General features: G+C 49.5%; 1 protein-coding gene across 1 annotated transcript in view; it reads left to right on the plus strand.

Annotated features, from left to right (window-relative positions):
* Positions 1-812: 812 nt before the first annotated feature.
* Positions 813-24,987, plus strand: part of LOC116952315 (dual specificity protein phosphatase 8-like) — a 57,544-nt gene continuing 33,369 nt past the window's right edge. The window contains exons 1-3 of the mRNA XM_032971563.2: positions 813-1,255; positions 20,983-21,111; positions 22,226-22,970. Coding sequence (XP_032827454.1) covers positions 22,740-22,970 — 231 coding nt within the window. The 5' untranslated portion in view covers positions 813-1,255; positions 20,983-21,111; positions 22,226-22,739. The remainder of the gene's footprint in view (positions 1,256-20,982; positions 21,112-22,225; positions 22,971-24,987) is intronic.

Here is a 24,987-nt window from a genome sequence, read left to right on the forward strand (position 1 = left end):
GCGGTCGAACCTCTTTGATGAGAAGCACCGAAGCAGAGGCGTCGATTCCATCACCCCGCAACGAGATCCCCGGGCCAGGCGGGCGACTGCCAACGCAGCGCTGTGCAAGTGGCACCCAAACGCCACGCCGACAGGCAGCCTCGGAGATCCAGAAATGACGTTTATTTTCACATCAGCAAAAAATACACTGAGCACAGCCTTTCAAAGCAATTTGAAGTGGGTGGTTGGTTGGTGGTGGTGGGGGTACACCATATGGCCTAGCAGCTTGCCCCCCACCAACCCAATCAACTCCCGCCCCCTACTCCCCCTATATTCTGACCATCATAAGTCTGGCTGAAAAGGGGTGGGGGCGGTTGGGTGGAGGGGGGAGCAGTCTGGGGGGGGGCATGGGGGGTGGGGCTATTAAGGTGCGGGTGGGGGGGTCAGGTCGGGGGGGGGGGCAGAAGCCGTTGGGCGGAGGGGGACCCAATGGGGGGGGGGGTGCTTAGTGGGGGCGTGGGGGTTAGGGCCGTGGGCAGAGGTCGGTGGGGTGAAGGGGGGAGCCGTTGGGGGGGCACGGGTGGTTGGGCCGTGGAGGTGCCGGTGGGGGGGGGGGCGGGTGGGGGGGGGGCAGAGGCCGGTGGGGCGGATGGGAGCCCGGTGGGAGGGGGCTGGGGACCCATGGGGGGTTGGGGAGGGGGTCGTGGGGGACATTCCCCGAGGCAGAATCTGACCCCTGCGCCTGATCCGTGGCCGCGCTGGTGGTGCCCGCAGGCGCGCGCTCCCATTGGCTGCCGATGACGCCACGCGATGACGCCACGCGCTATTCTCACGGCAGGTGATGTCATCGCAACCGGCCGCCGAAGCTCGCTCGGGGATTATTTATATCAGCTGGGGGGGGGGGTAGTGAGGGGGTCTCTCTCTCTCTGTAGCCACACACACACAGGGGTCCAGAGCACACAAGCCGCATACGACAACAACAACATCATCATCAACAACAGCACCACCACCAACCAACCACCATCATCTTGATAACCAGCAGCGGCTTGTGGACTGTCTCGCGATGATCCAGCGAATGGATTCATTAATTTAATTGCTGCTGCGCCGCCGCCGCCGCTGCTGCTGTTGTTGTTGTTTTGCCCCCCCTCCTCTGCTCGCCGCTGGGATTAATGGCTCTGGCTCGGCTTTCAGGAGGGAGGAGGCAGTAGCTTTGAGAAGGAAGAAGAGAAGGAGGAGGAGGAAGGAGAAGATCGCTGCTGCTGCTGTTGACGAGGAGGTGAGAGACGCAGCCCGCGGATGGCGCGGTTAGGGATGGCGATGTCGAGTGTGGTGGTGTCATTGTGTGTGCTGTGTGGACGTGTGTGTGTTGTCTGTGTCGCTGTGTGTGCACATGTGGTGTGTGTGTGTTGTTGTCTGTGTCGCTGTATGTGCACATGCTGGTGTGTGTGTGTGTTGTCTGTGTCGCTGTGTGTGCACATGTGGTGTGTGTGTGTTGTCTGTGTCGCTGTGTGTGCACATGTGGTGTGTGTTGTCTGTGTCGCTGTGTGTGCACATGTGGTGTGTGTGTGTTGTCTGTGTCGCTGTGTGTGCACATGTGGTGTGTGTGTGTTGTCTGTGTCGCTGTGTGTGCACATGTGGTGTGTGTGTGTTGTCTGTGTCGCTGTATGTGCACATGTGGTGTGTGTGTGTTGTCTGTGTCGCTGTATGTGCACATGTGGTGTGTGTGTGTTGTCTGTGTCGCTGTGTGTGCACGTGGTGTTTGTGTGTTGTCTGTGTCGCTGTATGTGCACATGCGGTGTGTGTGTGTGTTCTCTGTGTCGCTGTGTGCACGTGGTGTGTGTGTTGTCTGTGTCGCTGTGTGTGCACATGTGGTGTGTGTGTGTGTTGTCTGTGTCGCTGTGTGTCCACGTGGTGTGTGTGTGTGTTGTCTGTGTCGCTGTGTGTGCACATGTGGTGTGTGTGTGTGTGTGTTGTCTGTGTCGCTGTGTGTGCACACGTGGTGTGTGTGTGTGTTGTCTGTGTCGCTGTGTGTGCACGTGGTGTGTGTGTGTGTTGTCTGTGTCGCTGTGTGTGCACGTGGTGTGTGTGTGTGTTGTCTGTGTCGCTGTGTGTGCACATGTGGTGTGTGTGTGTGTTGTCTGTGTCGCTGTGTGTGCACACGTGGTGTGTGTGTGTGTTGTCTGTGTCGCTGTGTGTGCACGTGGTGTGTGTGTGTGTTGTCTGTGTCGCTGTGTGTGCACGTGGTGTGTGTGTGTTTGTGTCGCTGTGTGTGCACGTGGTGTGTGTGTGTGTGTGTTGTCTGTGTCGCTGTGTGCACATGCTGGTGTGTGTGTGCGTGTTGTCTGTGTCGCTGTGTGTGCACGTGGTGTGTGTGTGTGTTGTCTGTGTCGCTGTGTGTGCACGTGGTGTGTGTGTGTTTGTGTCGCTGTGTGTGCACGTGGTGTGTGTGTGTGTGTGTTGTCTGTGTCGCTGTGTGCACATGCTGGTGTGTGTGTGCGTGTTGTCTGTGTCGCTGTGTGTGCACGTGGTGTGTGTGTGTTGTCTGTGTCGCTCTGTGTGCACATGTGGTGTGTGGTGTTGTTGTCTGTGTCGCTGTGTGTGTGTGTGTTGTCTGTGTCGCTGTGTGTGTGTGTTATCTGTGTCGCTCTGTGTGCACGTGGTGTGTGTGTTGTTGTCTGTGTCGCTGTGTGTGTGTTATCTGTGTCGCTCTGTGTGCACGTGGTGTGTGTGTGTTGTTGTCTGTGTCGCTGTGTTTGCACGTGGTGTGTGTGTGTTGTCTGTGTCGCTGTGTGTGTGTGTTATCTGTGTCGCTCTGTGTGCACGTGGTGTGTGTGTGTTGTCTGTGTCGCTGTGTGTGCACATGTGGAGTGTGTCGGCGTAATAGGTGCTCTCGAACAGCACTTGCACCAACAGCCGGTGACGTGCAATGTTATGCGTGGGGAATCTTTCTCTTTGCATGTAGGTGTGTATCTATCTGTCAGTGTGTGAGCGTGTGGTATGTGCGTGTGTGTGCGCATAGCTGTACCATAGCTTGTAGCTGTGTGTGTGTGCATAGCTATCTGTGTGTGTGTCATTCAGCCTTGATGAGTAGTACCTGGCGCTGTGTGTAAGCATCACCATTTGGGAAGACAAAGGCGGCCGGGCGTGGTGTTGGTCACTCACCCCTACTGGTGTGCCGTGCCGTGCCGGCCTTCGCCTATATCAGCACTTGCCCCCAACAGCTGTCAAGGCCGTACGGGGATCTTTGTCTTTGCGTGTGACTGTGTGTGCATGTTAGGTATTGCCAGTGTGTCCACACGTGTGTGTGTGTGAACATATAGGTGTGTGTCATTGTGTGTGTGTGTCTCCGCACTAAGCTTCAGGTCTTCTCGGCCACGGTCATTCCCTCCCTTCTCTACGCTTGCGAAACGTGGACCCCCCTAATGGAACATCTTCGCCGGTTAGAAACATTTAGGCTGGCCTGCCTACGATCCATCCTGGGTTTAACCAGGCTGGATTGTGTGAGGAGCTCACAAATCCATGAAAGATCTGGGCAAGGTCCCATCGGTGAGCTCCTCCGGCAGGCAAGGCTGCGTTGGCTGGGTCATGTAGCCCACATGCCCAGCCACCGCATACCGAAACAGCTTTTGTTCGGCCGGATCGAGGGGGCTAAGCGGGCGCGGCACGGGCTAAAGAAGAGATGGAGTGATGTGGTACAGGAGGATGTGGAGCTGAGTGGACTTGCCGATGACTGGTACCAGCGGTGTCAAGATCGGCCTCTGTGGAGGAGGCTCGTGAAGGACGCTACTGGGCAGTTGGAGGCAGTCGCCCTCCAACAACAACGGAGGGCGGAGGAGCGACGCTCACAACAACGAGCAGAGCGCCGGGTGGCTAAAGCACAGCATGTTAGCACAGTAGGGGGCACAGGTGGTGCATCAGACAGTCATCTCAGTCATCTCAGTCAGTCGACCCGTGGCACCTGGGTCTGCCCCGTGACCTCCTGCCAGCGGGCATTCGACACTTCACGTGGCCTCAAGGTGCACATGGCCTGGCACAAGCGTCGTGGTGACATCACCGCCACTTAGTGGCGAATGGCGATTGTTGTTGTTGTGTGTGTGCCCCTGTGTGTCAGTGTCATTGTGTGTTTGCATATGCAGTACTGTATATATAGGTGTGTGTCTGTGTCACTGCACATTTGGGTGTTTGGCATTGTGTCTACACGTGTGTGTGTATATATTGAGGTGTGTTTCTATACTGCCTTACTCATATTTAGATATGTGTAACACTCGGCATATTCACGTGCGTCACTGTGTACATGGTTCATTGTGTCATTGTGTAAACTTAAATTTGTATGTATGCATATTCCTTTGTATTGTGTTCAGATGTGTGTCTGCATACTGTAATGCAATGTGTATATGTGTCACTGTCCGTCTTTATGATTTTGTGTGCCATATTTACACGTGGTATAAAGCACAGTTGTGTGTCATAGTGTATGCATGTGGCAAAATTCCTAAAAACATTGTCTTCCAAAAGTCCACGAATCCTGAAAGTCACGGCGTCCCTGTGCTTCAGGGAAATGCCCATAATCTGCATTGGCGAACATCCTAAAAACCGGGTGTGTTTTTGTTGTTGTTGCATATTTGACAAAAAAAATTGTAGGGTGGCTAAAAACTCATGGAATCCGCACAAAAAAAAACACCGTGCAAGTTATAGCAGCCAAAAATTATCCTAAAATTCGCGAGAGACTGCGATGGGATGATTTTGTGATTGTAGTGTTGGCTGGATTCGAAGGAGCCGGTCGGCTTTTAAGTGTGGCGGTTGCACTTTAACAACAAGAATCATTCCCATCTTGTTTGAAACGCTTCAAACACGTGTCTCACTCGAACTCTGCCTTTGAGAGCAGCAGAGAGAGAGAGAGAGACAAATGGAGATGCTTACGTCTCACGGACTTTTAGTGATTTTTTTTATTTATTGTTCTCAAATAAAGATCCCTTTAGGACGTTTTCCTCCATTTAAATTTTTTTCCAAAATAATTCGGGAACCTCCCAACAATCCGCTATTTTTTTTCCCCTACAAATAATTCGTGCTTAGTCACGTGCCCCTCTGATCCTTTACTTAAAAAAATATTTCAGTGCGGATTTTTGAGTTAATATCGCACGCAATGTGCCCCGGATTACAGGGTCCGCGAATCCACCATGCCCCTCCCCCCACATCACTGCTAAATATTTGGAGTTGTACTCTATTTAGATACATGTGTCACTGTGCATATTTAGGTGTGTGTCGCTGGTGTATATATTTAGGTGGCTGCTGTTTTGCCAAGGTGTGTTTTATATTTATGTATGTCTAATAGCGACGCTTGAGTTCATGACATGAATCAAATAGCACGTGCAAGAATACATATTTTCTATTCATAGGTGTGTCTAGTGGGTGAACGTGACCCTTCCTGCCACTAGAGGCCGCTACAATAACCACAAAGTACAAAATCAAATCGACTCTTGTATCGAAACATCGAATTGTGATTTTGACAAATCTTTACACCCATAATATTGTGTATATGCGTTGCTCGTCACGTGAATGTCGCTGTGCATATTTGCAACTGTGGTCCACTGTATTGTGTTACTGTAAACTTGTGTTAAATGTAACTGTTCACACCCGCAACTGTATGTAGGTGTGTGCCATTCATGTATAGCAACTGTACTGTTTCCATACAGTGAGGAAAAAAAGTATTTGATCCCCTGCTTATTTTGTACGTTTGCCCACTGACAAAAAACATATCAGTCTATAATTTTAATGGTAGGTTTATTTCAACAGTGAGAGACAGAATAACAACAACACAAATCCAGAAAAACGCATGTCAAAAATGTTATAAATTGATTTGCATTTTAATGAGGGAAATAAGTATTTGACCCCCTCTCAATCAGAAAGATTTCTGGCTCCCAGGTGTCTTTTACACAGGTAACGAGCTGAGATTTGGAGCACACTCTTAAAGGGGTGCTCCTAATCTCAGCTTGTTACCTGTATAAAAGACACCTGTCCACAGAGGCAATCAATCAGATTCCAAACTCTCCACCATAGCCAAGACCAAAGAGCTTTCGAAGGATGTCAGGGACAAGATTGTAGGCCTACACAAGGCTGGAATGGGTTACAAGACCATTGCCAAGCAGCTTGGTGAGAAGGTAACAACAGTTGGTGCGATTATTCGCAAATGGAAGAAACACAAAAGAACTGTCAATCTCCCTCGGCCTGGGGCTCCATGCAAGATCTCACCTCGTGGGGTTGCAATGATCATGAGAATGGTGAGGAATCAGCCCAGAACTACACGGAAGGATCTTGTAAATTATCTCAAGGCAGCTGGGACCATAGTCACCAAGAAAACAATTGGTAACACACTACGCCGTGAAGGACTGAAATCCTACAGCGCCCGTAAGGTCCCCCTGCTCAAGAAAGCACATATACATGCCCGTCTGAAGTTTGCCAATGAACGTCTGAATGATTCAGAGGACAACTGGGTGAAAGTGTTGTGGTCAGATGAGACCAAAATGGAGCTCTTTGGCATCAACTCAACTCGCCGTGTTTGGAGGAGGAGGAATGCTGCCTGTGACCCCAAGAACACCATCCCCACCGTCAAACATGGAGGTGGAAACATGCTTTGGGGGTGTTTTTTTGCTAAGGGGACAGGACAACTTCACCGCATCAAAGGGACGATGGACGGGGCCATGTACTGTCAAATCTTGGGTGAGAACCTCCTTCCCTCAGCCAGGGCATTGAAAATGGGTCGTGGATGGGTATTCCAGCATGACAATGACCCTAAACACACGGCCAAGGCAACAAAGGAGTGGTTCAAGAAGAAGCACATTAAGGTCCTGGAGTGGCCTAGCCAATCTCCAGACCTTAATCCCATAGAAAATCTGTGGAGGGAGCTGACGGTTCGAGTTGCCAAACGTCAGCCTCGAAACCTTAATGACTTGGAGAAGATCTGCATAGAGGAGTGGGATAAAATCCCTCCTGAGATGTGTGCAAACCTGGTGGCCAACTACAAGAAACGTCTGACCTCTGTGATTGCCAACAAGGGTTTTGCCACCAAGTACTAAGTCATGTTTTGCAGAGGGGTCAAATACTTATTTCCCTCATTAAAATGCAAATCAATTTATAACATTTTTGACATGCGTTTTTCTGGATTTTTTTGTTGTTATTCTGTCTCACTATTCAAATAAACCTACCATTAAAATTATAGACTGATCATTTCTTTGTCAGTGGGCAAACGTACAAAATCAGCAGGGGATCAAATACGTTTTTCCCTCACTCTATGTGTGCCACTGTGTGGGCATGTGTCACTTAATAGGTGGTCCCTATGGTGGCCCCCTTTTTAATAAGGATGACCGCACCGATTATAACCACTATTAGGGGCACATCGCCTTTCTCAACATGCCAGGAAGGATTCTGGCGATTTTTTTTTTACATCATCTTGCCAGACATGCTGAGAAGAACCTCCCAGATCTCCAATGTGGTTTGAGGCAGGAGCAACACTGTACAGACACCATATTCTCTGTCTGTCTGCTGCAGCAAAGCTGTGGCTATTTCTACATGACCAACAACACCTCTGCTTTATGGACCTGGTCAAAGCCTACAATACCATCCAGAGGCCAGGGCTTTGGGTTCTTCATGTTTTCTGAGTATCTAACCCTTTGCTCTCAATCATTAAGAATTTTCATGATGGTGGGCAGGCCCAGGTAAAGCTGTGTGGCCAGGGGTCAGAGCCATCTCCTCTTCATTTTAGGGCATGAAAGAGATGTATTCTGGCTTCTACACTGTTTAACATATTTTTTATCACCCAGTTCGAGAAGTTTTCTAGGGATGTAACCGTGGCATGTCCTGCTACAGATAGAATGGGAAGTTGATTGGTGCCCAGGTGCTGCCCACTGATCAGTCATGTTATTTAAACAGTGCTGACCATATGATATTTGCTGCTCACTCCAAGCAGGAGTTTGAGACTCTTGAAGTTGGATTTTTTTGCCACAAAGAGACGGGGCCTTACCATCATCATTAGAAATGCGGAGGCGAGGAATATCTCATTACGTCAACCAAAGTGTCCACGTTTCACCGCATTGTGGAAAGGCATCCTGCAAAGGTTATTTTATGAGGTTATTCTCATCAGCCCCACCAAAACAATGTGCCTGCTGGCGTCCTTTTGTCATTGAACACTCCACCCCCTCAACTCTCCATGATTAATGAGGTGGTGAGGAGAGAGTGGAGAAGTTACCATACCTGGACAGTGTGCTCATGGCCAGCTTCAGCTTGGCAGCGGTGGTCTCTAAATCATTAGTGCGGCATTATTTTTTCATCGGCTACGTAATGCTGTTTGGAAGCTGCCTTTGACTTGTCATGCTACAAAAAGCTCTAGGTTTTCACCACCACCAATCATGTCCTCTCTTCTCTTTGCCAATAAAACGTAGAACCAAAAAAATTACCCCTTTACAGGAACATCTGCTCTTGCTTGGACATGCAGCATGGCCTGCCTACGATCCTTCCTACGTTTAACCAAAATGGATTACGTGAGGAACTCGCAAATCCTTGAAAGATTATAACACAGCTCCGTCAGAGAGCTCAGTCACCAAGTGAGGATGCATTGGCTGAGTGTTGTAGCCCACATGCTCAGACAGTAGCATAGTTACAGAAAAGATGGGTTGATGTGGTACAGGAGGAATTGGAGCTGAGTGAACTTGGCGACAGCTGGCCAGAGGTGTCTAGATTGACCTGTTTGGAGGAGGCTCGTGAAGGACACTGCTGGTCAGTTGGAGCTAACTGGTACACCAACAACAGAGGGTTTGGGGATCCATACAACAACGAGCAGAGCACCCGGTGACTAAAAACACAGCAAGTTTGCTCAGTGGAGAGCGCAAGTGGTGCAATCTGCCAATCATCTCAGTCGGTCAATCTGTAACATCTGGGTCTGTCCTGTGACCTCTTGTCAGCAGCGAGTCATTGATGCTTCACGTGGCTTCAGAGTGCACCGAGCATACCATAAGCAGTGTGATGACATCACCGTCACTTAGTGGCGAATGGCGGCGGCGGCTGTTGTTGTTTAATGCATGTGTCAACATATTCATGTACGGCACCATTGTGTTTAAGGGTGTACAACAGGTCTGACCTGTCACTGTTGATGTGCCATTGTGTGTGTGTGTCGAACGATATGTCTAGCGTTCAATCATTTAAATGCGTGGCACTGCATTTTCACACGGCATGAACGCACGCGTGCTCCCAATGGCACGCGCGTGTTCATGTTACCGCCTCTGTCTAGTACGGTATTGCAGAGTGCGATGCAGTGTTTACAGTGTTCCGTTGTGTTGTCCCTGTTATGACCTTCATGGATATCGTCACCCAGTTTGTGTGTCCCTGTGTTGGTGTGTGTGTCTGTTCCATATAAGTGGCGTGGGACCTGTGTGTGTGTGTATATGTGGGCCACTGCGTATTCATGTTGCGGTACGTGTGTGTGTGTGCAGTTGTGATGTCACTGCGAATTATTGTACTCTAGTGTACCGCGTTTGCGAGGAGCAGTGGTTACCGTACAGCGGTTTGACACGGGTAACGTCAGTTGTGAGTGCTATCCACACCAGTGTGGTGAAGTATGGCTAAGCAACTCCCACGTGACCGACACGAGGCCATCATTTTAGCAGTGAATTGGCAAAAGGGGCCGTCCATAAATGACGTCACGCGATTTCGGACGATTTTGACACCCCCCGCTTCGTCACGACGTCACAAAAAGTCAGACCCCCCCTCAAATATGACGTCACAGCTCTGCTCCCCCCCCCCCCCAAAAAAAAAGAACGTGTTGTTTTATAGTTGCGCACTTTGATGTGACGTCATATTTCTCAAACCCCCCCCCCCTCGTCGCACCGACCAGGTGCGTGACGTCATTTATGGACGGCCCCAAAGGGGTGTACATTTTTTTAAAATCTAGTATCAATGTATCCATTGTGTGCATCTGTGTTCAGGTCGGCTCGGCCACAAATTAATATCTGATGCAGTGTGTAAACGTCAGCGTTGGGGAAACAAAGGCGGCCAGGCGTGGTGCTGGCCAGCCACCCCCTTCGTGTGCCCTTTCGGCCTTAATAGGTGCTCGCTAACAGTGCTTTCCCCATCAGTCTGCTTAGGTTACACGGGTGGAAGGGGGAGGGATCTTTGTGTTTATTCGGTGAGTGCACACAATTTGTGTGTTACGGTATCATTGTGCTTGTGTAGAGGTGTAAGTTTCTACAGTTATGGCAATGTACCTGCCTGTGTATGTGTGCTGTTGAATCTGTGCCACCACTGAGGGTTTAAATACATTAACTGCGCTCGAATAATCCATTCAATATGATGCCCACATGAAGGCAATTTTTATAATGATAAGATGTTGCATCATCAGCCAAATGCCAGTTTGGGCCCACAAGACTTGATTGTACAATGTGGAGTCATTCAAACGTTGCGCGGATTTCTCAATGCGCTTTGAAAATTGCACTTCTGCATTTTCCTTTTTGCATTGTGATTAAATATAATTGCCGGTTTTTCGTTTTACTTCATATTCAACATGCAATTATTACAAAAATAAAATGACAACACTGTACAGATACAATGTAAATTATAATTTACTAGCCTTTGTTAATCCCCTGCCTGCTGGCTAAACCCCTCCCCTTGCCATTTTGTCCAGGAGGTCGTTTGACCATACTTCACCACGCTGGTTAGTGCGTGTTGGTGAAGGTGGGGGCAACCCTGGATTGATTTAGGTACTTTTTGCCACTGATGTTAGCTGTGGTCAGGAATTGAACTCGGGTAACCGCTGCAGCATCCTCGCTCTCTCGTGTTAATGGATACCTGGTAAAAATTGCGTATTTGTTGAACAGAGGGTTGGTACATTTAAGCAGCAGTGAACATATTTGTACAAAGGAACAATATAACAAGCCTTGCATGAACTGCCCTTGGTAATATTTCACAAACAGATGTAAAATCTGTAGACACTGTTTAATATCACTATCAATGTACTTGAACGTTTAGCAGGTGAGAACCCATCGATATTTCGGAAGGGTACTTTGATTATATTTTTGGCACTTGGCGCTCTGCGGAGCAGCATTTGCATAGGATGAGTTTTTGCTGTTTCATTATGAGAAATTAATCTGTCTGGCTGGGTGATATTGTGGCAGAGATTTTGATAAAAAGGTTATAAGTTGAAATCCTGGCCAGGGGGTCGACTGTCCATCATTACTCTGGGGTTATTGTCTTTTTTGCGTGTTTTTTTCTCAGTTTTGCCCTGATTTTGCGATGTGTGTGACATCATGAGACAAAATATCCACTCGGATATCTTACAAAGCTGTGCTGCCATTCGTATCGCAGAACAGCCCACGGAAGCAAACATCACAGAATTGCCTCTGAGATCGCTTTAAGTGACCTGTGTTCTGCACAGTAGGGGGCAGCACTGTTCTCACCCGCACTGTGCGTATGTATGTTTTTTTTCGCACCGTATGTAGCCAACCGTGCTAATCGGAGGTGCGGGGAAAGGACAGCAAACTAACACAAAAATAACTGAGAGTGACGTTCATCGCATGCCATTAAAATGTATATAATTTGTTAGTAATTTACAGAGTTGCAACTTAACCAAATAAAGTGCAGAATAATATGTAATGTGATGGATTGTTTGATTTTGGCGCAGCCATTGGTGACCGCATTGAGACCATCAACGCACTGCACTTGTGAACCCGGTTTAATTCCAGGCAGCTACCTGGATTCAAACCCATCACTTGTGTGGCGTCAGCTCAGAGCTCTTGACCTTTGCGCCATCACAGCCACCTTTCTACCCAGGGGTCAATCCTATGAAAGTCAACGGAGGTTATCCTATGCGGACCATGAACCCCACCATATAAATGTGAAATGTCTACGCTTGGCTGAGAGCCAGCAACAGGGAATATTAATTTGCAGGGAAACCGTTTCACTTGGCTTCATCTCATTTGGGATATGGGTTATGACTCGGGAGCGCATTGGCTCTCCTGAAAGATGACCCAGGGTCTTTGATGTCAATGTTACGTCAGGCAGCAGACACGACTTAGTTAACTGTTGCACACACATTGCCAGGCGGATGCGGAAATTTAATTCTGGCAAAAATGTTGTCATATCCAACAGGAATTGCTGAGCGACTCTCAGGAACTAACCTTTTACTGTCACCAAATCGGGCTTTGTGGTTCGTTCGCTGACCGCGTTTTATGTAGTTATCTATTTGTACATAATTGTGTAAAATAACGTAGAGCCCTTTGTCAATCTTGTTGATGGAGGTCTCTACACCACATGGCAGTAATGAGGATTGTAAGGCAATGCTTCACCACGCTGGTCAGTGCGAGAGAGTGAAGGGGTGGTGCCCAGGTCCAGCTCGGATATCGCATCGCCACTCATTTGGAGCAAAGTGCGCTAACTGCTGCGCCACCACTCCGCGTGTGTTATTGCTTAGTTAGAACCGGTAAGCACAGTGCTCGCTCCATTCATTGCTTGTCGAGTCGGCTGTCATTGACCACAGCCGCCGGTGGTTAATTAAAGGGAATTACCACAGTTACCCGTCAGATATGAATTGGATGCTAAAGGCTTGTGACGTTAGTTTCAGGAATTAATACGTGCAAATGTTTTTTTATTAATTACCTGTGCGTCAGTTTCGACACCCTATGCAAACCTCACTGTCAAAACATTTCCTAATAATACATATGGTGGAGGGGGGGGGGTTAAACTTTGAATGCAATTATAGTTTAATTAAATTTGTTTAATTTATTGAAGAAGACTTGCTTGACACATGTGTACGAAAATGAATGCATCCTCTGCAAAATCGTAAGATGTAAAAGTGAGTTCATCCGAGTACGTGCCACCGCTGTGGTATGTTCGCATTCCTTTCTCCCTTAGGTGGAAACATTACTTATATCTCAATTACTCTGTATATTCCTAATTGGTTGACATGCTTTGCCCAAGTAAAAAGCCCCGTTGTGATTTCACTGACGATTATCAACACCTTTAATGTGCCCGAATTGCACGTCCGAAATAGTGGAATTGCCCTGTGATTAAATGTTCATAAAAAACACAAGAAATGCAGTATTTAAATAAGGTTTTCTAAGTTTCCCCTAGGAAAACGGTAATCTCACACTGGTTAATTGGAGCTCACACAGTAACATTAAGGACATTTTTGTTATAGTGTATTTAGTTAGGTCTGTGTATGTCAATGCTGTACATTATGTGGATATCGATTTTCACACTGTATACAGTACAGGATATTGATTTCCGGCCTCGACTACCACGAGCGTGACTGTCATCCGAACCAGTCCTGGGGACCTCTCTCTCTCTCGTTCGCGTGGTGAAGTACCGTCGAACAACAACGCAACGCGTACACCCGCATTGGGCAGCGATGTGGCAATGCCGTGCCGCGCCGTGCACAATCCGTGGCGACCACCACGACCACCCCTGCGATGTGCAAATTATTGGAGAACAGCAAATGTCGCTTAGGTAATGAAACCGGGGGGGGGGGGGGGGGTATATGTAACAAACCTCAAAGATTACTGGCCATTTATGAAAATGGTGGTGTTTCACAGCAGTTGATATTGCTGCTAACTGCCGCTGCGATAATCAAAATCAAATGTGAAAATTCGTTTCAAGTCTGCGTTCTCGCTTATTCTCGAGGGAGCACTCCCCAGACTTGGCAATGTGAGAAAAGCAATATTCGAGGAAAGCCGAAAAGCACCTAAGCTGGTCGAGTGGGGTTCACTGCCACGTCCTTGATTTACCCAGGACGAGAGAGAGAGAGCGGCATCGGTGTTGTTTTACAGTAAGTCATCTTATTTGCTGAGACACATTCGTCACCGTTGACAATTGTGTGGGTACATTTGCATATATGGGATGTTGGGCTCCCAACATCAACGTCAACGGCAATGATTGCACGTCACTGGCTTCTCACCGTCCACCACCAGAAAGCAAATGGCAAGCGCTGATAGTGCAGCACTGTACTGCAATGCACTCATGAGATTTGCCAAAGAGCACTGGAAATTTAACTCGGCCTGACACAGCGAGGAAGAGCACCGTCAATACTGGGGGGTGTAGCTGTTCGTATTCCACGCGATTCAATAATCGCTATTCATTTTCGCAATTCAGGGTCACGGTTCACCTGCAGATTCTATTTTGACATTCAGTTGAATGTAACAGCTTCTCCATGGCTGGATGGGTCATGTAACCCTGTTACATACAACATGCAAAATATTAATCAAATGTTTGATTGCTGCACACATGTGACGCGATGCCTTATGGGTATATTGTGTGTAAGAAGAATGACTTCATCGACACATCAGCGCATCGTGACACCCCGCGTAGTCATGTTAATGATGCTGCTGTTGCACTGTGGTGAAATGAAATGCGCTCGAATTATATGAAAGTATGATGAGTGGTAAATTAGCAATGAAAAAGGTAAAAAAATGCCACGCGTATTTGACAGTCATGGGAGAGGGACGTCTCATTAGGGGAGCGTGGCACAGTGGTTCGGGCGTTTCACCATGGTCCCCGGCCACCGGAGTTTGATTCTTGGCCGTGGCTCGCATCAGTGGTCCTGGGCGATTTCTTCGCAAACCCGCACTAACAAGCATGGTGAAGTATGGTCAAACAACCCACATTGCTGACAGGTATGGAGATACATGCACCGTGCTAAAGAAGTTCAACATACATACATCCAGTGGTGGATTGACAAAGGGCTGTTTATTATATTGCATTATTATATAATATGTTGTATGTAATGGATTAACGTGACCCCTGTCGCCGCTCCAGGCTTCTAACGTCACTTTAAGGTAAACAAAACAAAAAAATCGATTTTTTAAAAATCGAACACACGGATCAGATAACTTATCTATTTTCGAGACATCATGTTGACTGTGAAGTAAACCAAATGGCCTCTGGCCGGACGAGACGTTGCGAGGAGGGATGATGTTCGGTGACCGAGATTAACAACAAAAGGGAATACATCCAAGAGCACGTCCACTACAGAGATGGAGTGGCGAAATCAGCTTGTTGGCAGGAGCTAGATGGATTTGTGTGTTTTGCATCGCGACACCCGTGAGAGATGGTGTACGTTTGTGGACGATCGTCGCTTTGATCAGAATGCTAAGGACCGCACATGGCAAATGTTGTCAGGCGTGGAGATTGATTCACTTTTCTGCTGTGGAGATGAGGGGCAATCACTAAAATTTTCATGAGCCTCATGACATCGCAGACCAGAGGACGGCCCCAATATTCCTTCCCAATATGTGACATCTGCGCATATATAACGCACGTGTATGATGTGTCATGAGGATTGCTTGACCATACTTATACTCAGTATAAGTAAAAGAAAAGTTTGTGGGGAATAATATCCATTTTCTATACTTTTTAGGCATAAGCAATGCAAAATAACACTACCCAGGGACAAAAGTCGTGTTGCATACTGAATTATCCTAGTAGCAAAAGTAGCTACATGTGTATCTACGGGCCCCGCGTTTTCAAGGGCCCCGCGCTAAATGCTTTCAAGCCATCAATTCCGGTGCAGTGATTCTGCACTTGTTCTATTACTATAGCACTATACTGCCTTCAACTTTTACGAACGACTGGGCGTTTAAGGTTTGCGATTCGTCGTATTATCTGGCTGTATAGCAAATGAAAAAATACAATTACTTTACTATGCAAGTGAAAAATTAGTGTTTTAATATTTGTGTGGTTTGTTTTAACTAAGGGCCCCTTTATAACATATGCTACAGGCCCCGCACTAGCTTAATCCGGCACTGCTTATACTGCGCTGGTCATTGCAGATTGGTGAAGGGAATGTTCGGGAACCGGTTCGTGCTTTACTTCATACCGATGTTAGCCATGGTCGGGAATTGAACTCAGTTCGCCGGGTGTATGGCACAGCTTGCTAACCACGGCACTATTCCATCTAGTAGCTTACATTGCTGTAGTGCTGTTCTTGTACTACATGTAAATGTTGTTCCTGGACTGCATTAGGTACACGCTGCATTATTGTACAGTTACTCTTACGCACAAAAGACAAAGATCCCCCGTATAGCCTTAGCAGACTGTTGGGGCAAGTGCTGTTAGCCAGCACCTATGAAGGACGGCGCTGCACACGAGCGGGTGCGTGGCCAGCCCCACGCCGGGCCGCCTTTGTCTCCCCAGTGGCTGAGCCGACCTAGGGGAGGCCCAGGACCGATTCAGATCATCGTCACCGGTGTTGGCCGTGAGCGGCAATCTCGAACTCGGGCCACCGGCTTCGTAGCGCGAGCGCGCTAACCGCTGCACCACCGCTCCCCATGTTACCTGCGTGCAACAGCGGCACGTCCATCAGCTGTCCATTCTGACGAGCTGTATCTGCATGCGTGCAACAGCGGCGGTGGTTTGGAGTGCCACCTGCCCGTAATCGGCGCGGACAGTACGTATTTCAGGCGGGTCTCCGCCTGGGCACTGTTGCGACTCCCTTTGACTCTCTTTAAATATAGCCTTGCCGTGATTTGATCACGCCATTGTCCCAAGCAGCTGGTTCGCCAGGATGGCACCACTTTGGGTTGTTCAGACAAACGCCTTCATTCGCGTGCTTCTGCGCTCTTTCTCCAGCACATTTGCTTTGTTCAATTCGGAGGTGGCTACCATAGCCGATGGCGCATGCCCATTGATTCATGGGCGCCGTGGTTAAAAGCGTTTGGGCATAGCTGTGTGCCAGAGGCACAGGGGGCCTCGGTGGGTGTCATGTGCATTTGTGTCCAGACACCACTCCCCACGACCCTTTTTTAGCTGTGACTAAGACACCCACAATAAGTTTGGATGAAAAAAATCATGGTACATATGGGTCTGCCGTTTTGTCCGCCTCTGAGAAGGAGTCGTAATTGCCGATGATGCTGATGATGTAAGGGACCGTCCATAAATTACGTCACGCATCTGGGGGGGGGGGGGGTCAGACATTTGTGACGATGTGTGACGAGGAGGGGGGGATGAGAAATGTGACGTCACATCAGAATGCGCAACTTTAAATAAATATAGGCAACACGTTCTACTTAATTAAATAGACTTTTTAATAAATGTTTTCTCCTACAACATCAGAGTGCAGCGTCACATTAAATACGCACTACAATGACAATAGTTTAAAGCGATTTGAAGCATGTTTTATTTTCAAAATGGAAATATGGTTTTAGGGGGGGGGGGCAGAGCTTTTTGACGTCATATTTGAGGGGGGGGGGGCTGACTTTTTGTGACGCCGTGTGACGAGGGGGGGGGGGAGTCAAAAATCGTACAAAATCGCGTGACGTCATTTATGGACGGCCCCTAACGACGCAACCTTGAAATGCACAGTGGGGGCACGGAGAAGTAGGTTCAGCTGAGTCCGGAGCCAGTGGTTGCGTCGGTCTAGTGTCGACTTGGTCTACCAAGCTGTTTCATCTCACGCAGGCTGGGTTCAACCATCGCCATAACCGCTGTCCAAAACACTTCTCATTCTGCTGCTTATCCTCTCACGGCTCAGCTCTTTAATTCCCTCCCGTTGTCTGTTGTCTCCAAGTTGAGAGTATTTGGCTGCTAAAAATGTCCACGTGATAAGCCACTTCGTTGAGCTGTAATTGAGCAACAGCTCGTGAGCTCAGAGGGCCTTACCTGGTGAGATAAAAAAAAATATTGTTTCGTTTAGTGAGCACTTATAATAATTTTGCTCGAATTTACCTGATCTCTTACACATCCAGGAGTGCTGTTTGTTTCTGCACACTCGGTGTTATCGACCTTGGGGCCCTATGTTCAGCAAACATAAAAAATAGTAACAGTATCTATAACCAAGTAGGGGGGGGGGGGGGAACTTTATGATAATCATTAGAATTTGTTTTATTTATTGAGTGCCTTTTACGCTGGGGTATCTCAGAATTCTTGACATTACATCTCGTCTCAACAATTTGCAAGGGCACCCCTAGCGGCAGCTATCCTTGAAACTCGGCACCTGGCCTGCAAGCGGTCATTGGTCTGCCGGTAGGGGGCGATGATTGTGACGCGTAATCCCAATTGAGGAATTTCTCGGCTCCTATATAATTGACCTGTTTATCCAGGAACGCCATGCTGAGTCGAAGGACTCGTTTTCAGGTGGGGGCCCTGCATTGGGTTTTTATTTTAAGACGTTTTCAGCCAATTAATGACAATGAGTGTTTATTGTACAAGTGGGAGGAAACTGGAGCACCCGGCGAAAACCCACGGGTGCAACGCTCTATCGCCGTGCAGATGGAAACGGATGGCGATGAGTCCACGTGCTGTGCCGCCATCTTCTGGTGAGCCAGGGTTATGGCACGTGGGAAGGAAGTTTCAACAACATTGGTGTGATCTACCAACCCTTGCGTCCACAGTGCTAGATTACAGGCGTGCATGGCCACCACCGCCTGGTTAAATACCTCCTGTAATCACCCAGGAATGTCTGTCCTTAATGTTCGTGACGTCACTCCACATCTAACAGCCCCCCTCATTAATAATTATGAGCAGATGACGTCCCCCAAATTGACACCCCCCCCCCCCCCCCCATTATTATTACCTACTATAATGAGCCAAGAATGTCTGTGTGCAACGCTCGTGACGTCACTCCACGTCGACCAGCTCCCCTCATTAATAATCATGAGCATGTGACGTCACTCCATATGGAGCACCCTCCCTCATTAATAATCATGAGTAGGTGACGTAACTCCACATCGAACAGCGCCCCTCATTCATAATCATTAACAGGTGACGTCCTCCAAATGGACACCCCCCCCCCCCATTAATAATAATTATCGACTGACGTCACTCCACGAGGGGGGGCCGAGGCGCCTCCTCCCCCCTCCTCGGCGTCAACTTACAACCCTCACTACAAAGGCAGAACCCTCACGTCATCACGCGATCTCCGTCACGCTGTTGAGACATCAAAGTAAAAAGGACGTCATGATGAACAAGGGATTATAACCTTTAAATGAAATAGGTTTGTGTCACCGCGCCCTTACAAATTGCACACGCATTTATGCAATGAATATCACGTCGAGGTCTGCTTTTCGCTTGCAAGTTTTAGATTTACTGCAATACACCCGTCCTTGGACGGGCAAAAGGCTAGTTTAAACATTAACAAGCTATGGGAACCATTTGCGACTAGGACAGCCCCCAACTTCCAAGTGTGTGGCTGTGCCCCTGCGTGGCGGCGTGCTTGTGCGTGCCTGTACGTGCGTTGCCCACCACTCCAGCACCCGCCACTGTCAGGGTATTAATAGGAATTCGCTATTAAAGGGTGTCCCAGCCATGCCTGGCTTGGAGCTCACTGTATGACGGACTCGTTCTCTCTTTAGCTCTTTGCTGTGCGCGTGTATGTATGTGTGTGTGCGTGTGTGTGCGCTGAGCTGTGGTGCAGGGATTCGTGCACTGCACTGCAAACTCAAGTGGCCTTGGGTTCGATACCTATCCATGTGTATCATCAGTGGTGCTTCTTTTATGAACAGCCTGTACCAGACCTCACCTAGGCTACGTACGAGTGTGCGGCCCTTTTGTCAGTCCGCTGGTGAGTGAGGGCTTCGACCCCAACGGCGTACGAGTCATGGGTGGTTATTTAGCCATTATCACCTGATCATCATCACCTGAATGATGATTGCTTGTGTTGCAGTCGAAAGGTCGTGAGAATTTTATTGGTTTATATTTTTATTATTTTATTGTTTCCCTTCTACGTGACTTTACCGAAAGAACCAAGAATATGAATCCCTGCAGTCACGAAAGCTTTAAATCAATATTTATCCATACTTCACCACGCTGGTCAATGCGAGTTGGTGAAGGTGGCGAACATAGACGTGGGAACATAGATATACAGTATAATATTTTTTTTGTTGCACTGCCTGTAACGACGAGGTTAATGCATGATGGTGGTTACCTATCCAAGTATTATCCAGGATTAAATTTGCTTAGCTTTTCCAGATGCAATGAGATTGGCTGCATTCTAGGTGGTCATAGGCCCCCTAAGTTCACTGTGGCATAAAAAATATCAGCACTAGGGATATACACAGGTGGGACTTAATGAGTGCTTGTTAACACCACTTCCCTCGACAGATTGCACTTCTGAATGCGAGATATTTGTATTCAGGGTTAGTGTGAGAATTGAAAAGTGGCGCATTGCGCTACAATATCACCATCCCGGGTTCAATCGTTCACCTTTACACCGGCGGCAATTGGTATCTGAACCTGGCCTGGGCAACCCCTAGGTCAACTCAGCCCTTTAATGATTACACTCGGATGTAGCTCCCAACTTGAGCACCAAACAGATGTATGCAAACGTGGTGGAGGGGGAGAGTATGGTGCTGTTCTCACCATCTTTTTGTAAACTCGGCATTGGTTGTAGGGCCTTTGTGAACGCACACCTGGATGAAGGCCTCCCCGTGCCGTGTTAGTCGTGGGGTTTGTTTCACCGTCCTTGCCTACTGCTGGCCAGCGTGGGTCTGTGTGAAGGAGGGAGGCCCAGGATCGGTTCGGATGTCACTCGCCACTGACGTTAGCCGTGGCCGGGGACTCCCAACTCGTGTCGCCGGGTTCGTAGCGCGGTGCTCTGCCCGCTTCGCCACCGCTCGTAGCCAGCAACAGCTCATCCTGCCCAAACAGGCGGCCGTGGTCTTGGGTGTCTCCGTGTGCGCGTGTGTAACCGTGGGGGGCAGCAGCGTTGCAATTAGCGCGCTCCCTTACAAACCCTGTGACCTGCGTTCGATTCCTGCTCACGGCCAATGCCAGTGACGATTACGTGAACCGGTCTTGGGCCTCCCTGAGGTCAAGTTGGTGCGGTGTGTAAACATCGCTACTGGGGAGACGAAGCTGGCTGGGACGTGATGCCGGCCACCCACCCCCTCGTGTGCCGTGCCTGGCTTCATAGGTGCTCGCTAACAGCACTTGTCCCAACAGCCTGTCAAGGCTCTATGGGGGAATGTTGTCTTTGATGCCTGTTAAGGCGATAATGAGGGATCTCTGTCTCTCTGTGTGTGACTGTGCGCACAGGTTGGAGCAGCATGGCACTCATGCCTCCTACGGGGTGACTTCTCCCTCCTCGAGGTGGCTTCTGTCCCCCTTGAGCTGCGTTAACGTTGAGGTTCGCATTAAAAACCGTGCGCAGGGAGGAGGACGAAGGTGTGTATCTTTCTCTTTGGACCTATGCATGGTGTGCGTACAGAATTCGTTTTTCTTTTTTTAACACTCAACTTGCTGCGACGTGTTTCCTCCTCACCTTCGCCAACCCGCACTAATCAGCATTGGTGAAGTATGGCAAAATGACCCCACAATACCCGTACGTTGTGAGAAGGCCCTCATTGACTGTTAAGGCTCGGGGCACCTGAATCAAATTGATGATTATCAATTCATGAAAATTGTTTGCAAACAGGCTAATCGAGTAAACAATACAAACGAGATGGTAAGAGGTAAAAAAGTTTGTAAAAAAAAACAACAACCATTTATTGCATCGAATAGTGACTTTTAACTTTGACAATTCATCGAATAACGGGGGAGGCGAATCATCACATTTAATATGCTGTTGTATGTGAATGCATATTCGCGTCTGCGCATTGCACTTGTGTGCTTATGTGTGTGTTTGTAGGGGAGCGGTAGTGCAGTGGTTAGGACGCCGTGCTATGAACCCGGCGACCCGAGTTCGGTTCCCGCGCAGTGCCAACACCAGTGACGATTATCTGAACCGGTCCTGGGCCTCCCCTAGATCGACTCAGCCACTAATGAGTACCTGGTACGATGTGTAAACATCGCCACTGGGGAGATAAAGGCGGCTGGGGCGTGGTGCTGGCCTGCCCACTCCTCCGTGTGCCATGCCTGCCTTCATAGGTGCTACTCGCAAACAGCAGTTGCGCCAAGAGTCTGTTAAGGTTATACGGGGGGATCTTTGTCTCTGGAGAGACGCACAGCAGTGGTCAGTACACACCGCTCCACCGTCGCAGCGGCCCAAATGCAATTCCTGGCGACGCATAACGGTGCCGCCAGAACTTGGCTTGGGTCTCCCCCAAATCCACTCTGCCTGGAGCGCCGTGTCGAAATCACCGCCGCTGGCGAGACAAAAACGGCTCTGCGCGTTGCTAAATCCACCACCTGTTAATCTGCCCTGCCGGCCATAATAGGTGCTCACTAACAGCACTTTCTCCTACGGTGCGATGCAGGCTAAAAATGGGATCCTTCGTCTTTATTCGTGCGCCCTGTATGTGCTAATGTTAATTAAGCTTGCGTGCGTGTGCTTGTTAAGCCCCAATCCCCAGGAGGAATTTCCATTCTGAGAGCGACCACCACCACCACCAGCACCGCCAGCACCGCCAGCACCGCCAGCACCGCCAGCACCGCCCCCCCCCCACCGCCACTCAAGATGGGGCCGTCGCTCAGATACGACGCCGACGCGCCATCGTCCAGGCTGGCGGAATTTTCACCGGCGCCGCTTCTGCTGACGCTGACGCCGCCGCCGCTGCCACCGACCTCGTCTGACCTTGCCTGACCTCGAGGTCGACCCTCGTCAGGTCGACCGGCAGATCCGCTGCACCCCACCCACCCCTCTCCCGCCCACTGCCACGGCAGCCGCTACCAACTGCCGCCCGCATCCAGCCGCCCTCTCTTTCTACCCCCCCCCCCTTATTTTTTTCTGCCGTCTGCCGCCACCTACTGTCGCGCCTCTCTCTACTTCCGCCGCCGCGTCGCTCACCTGATCGTGTTCCGCCGCGACGGCACGGCCGAAGCCGGTTCCTGCGATCGACGGCTGCTGGGGCGCCATGGTCGGAGGGAAGGTGGTGGGGCCCCGGCCGATGGAGGCCGACGCCCTGGCGGCCGTACTGCGGCGGCGCGACTCGCGCTCGACGCTCATCGTCGACAGTCGTCCCTTCGTGGAGTTCGCCTCGTCGCACATCGTCGGCGCCGTCAACGTGGGCAGCTCGACGCTCGTGAAGCGCCGCCTGCAGCAGGACCGCGTGAGCGTGCGGGAGCTGGTTCAGCACGCGGCGCAGGTGGGCGAGCGAGCACGTGACTCGTTGCTGTACGAGTGTGCGCACGCACGTTCAACTTCTTTCGCACCACCGCCGTACGTAGCCAACCGTGCCGATCGGAGGTGGGATGGAAGGACAACAAACTTAACGCAAAGAGCGGTTCTAAGGAAGTTAGTTTTCAATCTCGATTATTTAAAAGCGCATAGCTCCAGTGGCTTCCTAATATTGGAAGGGAAAGCGGTTCCAGACGGCCGCAGAAGCGCATCTTTAAGCGCGCGATGCGGTGACCGTCTTTGTTCGACGGCCAGCCAAAAAGCGGCTGGGAGGAAGACCAGAACGCACGCAATGGTGAGTTGTTTCTCACCCCGCGGCACGTAACTCACGGGTGATCGTCTAAGTTGAGCTTCCCAAAAGCTCTCCAACCAGCTGTCACCCTCCTCTTTATTTTAGCTTTTTGATTCCATTGCAATCATTGCCCGAGGTATACATATTCAGTTTTTCTCCCCATGTGGGTTCCCGGAAGAGATACCTTCAGATGTTTAGAGACCATGGTGTAATTATCTTGACCCCAACCTTACGGCCCTATGTATTAAGTACTCCGGTTGTCGTGAGGTGTCATGTTTTCCAGTTTTTATCCAGTGTATGTAACCCACTGGAGTATTATGCATTCACGTAGAAGTCCCTTCTACGTGACTTTGCCGAAAGAACCAAGAATATGAATCCCTGCAGTCACGAAAGCTTTAAATCAAAATGTATTATGCGTTCGCCAAATTAAAACGTTCAATATTTCCGAGGACAAGAGGATGTTGGAATCCATGCGTATGCATGCCTGATTTTTCTCGCACGCACGTCGCTTTTCTCTCTGAATTGATCCCCGACCGAGCTATTGGCATCGCGTCTTGGGACAAAGCATCCAGTCGGATCTCTTTGCAGAGTAGCGCGAGATCTTTTTCGTGTTGGAAAACTGTCCACAGGAGCGGATACCACGGATAGTTTGAGATGCATGATGCACGCGTGCATGAGAGAACGCGAGCAAGTTCGAGACAGCGGATTGACTCTTGAGAAAAATAAGCGGGCTTGAGCAGGACACGTTGCTAGAAAGGATCGTGGCCAGAGGTCAAGACTGACGTTGGAATGGCAGCCAAAGGAGGAATCCGCGCTTGAAAGGACATTTACTGGAGGACACGAAGCAGTCAAATCAGTTCTTGTGTGGGTGCCAAATGGATTTCTACATCGCAGGATCATGAGTGTTGGCAGTCAGTTGGGGAGGCCTTCATCCAGCAGTGGATTGATCATGGCTGCCACTGCTCCTGTGGCATCACGCTCAAATTCATTCTCTAAAAGTTTAGTTGAAATTGCCGTTGGCGCTCGACTCGGCTTATCAACCATATGGGGGCTGATCAGCCTTGAGTACCACTTCGTGGGAATTTAAGATTGCAGGTGCTTGTGTGCGTGTTGTTAGTGTGCTGCGCCACAAACCTGGCGACCGTGGTTCGATTCCCGCTCACAGCCAACACCAATGGGCCTCCCCTAGGTCGAAACAGCTTTAAATGAGTACCTGGTGCAGTGTGTAAATATCGCTACGAGGAAGACGAAGGCGGTCGAGCGTGATGCTGGCCACCCACCCCCTCGTGTGCCGTTCCAGCCTCCATAGGTGCTCGCAAACAGCACTTGCCCCAACAGTCCGTTAAGGCTATACGGGGAGAGGATATTTGTATTTGCGTTGTGTAAGTAAGAGCGTGCATGTCGGGAGTGTCTCCATTGTGTTCACGTGGGTGCCGCGTCTTGCTTTCCTTCCTCATTACTTCACTTTAATAATATCCCAATGACGCAAGTCGCCTGACATCACGCACGCGCGAGCACGCACCCAAGTCGCCGCTCGATGCTGGTCAGACCGGCATCTCCTGCCCCCACCCACCCACGACACTGGTCGCGGGTGGACGGGGCAGGGTTTTTACGAGCGAAGAGGAGAGCCTCCCAGGGAGGTGTTGGTTGGCTCGAGGCGCTCATGTTCTTCCCCGTTAAAACTGCTGAGCCA

The sequence above is a fragment of the Petromyzon marinus genome, chromosome 3 (assembly GCF_048934315.1).
Source record: "Petromyzon marinus isolate PM22_M1 ecotype Great Lakes invasive population chromosome 3, UKy_Petmar_22M1.pri1.0, whole genome shotgun sequence".
Lineage (NCBI taxonomy): Eukaryota > Metazoa > Chordata > Hyperoartia > Petromyzontiformes > Petromyzontidae > Petromyzon > Petromyzon marinus.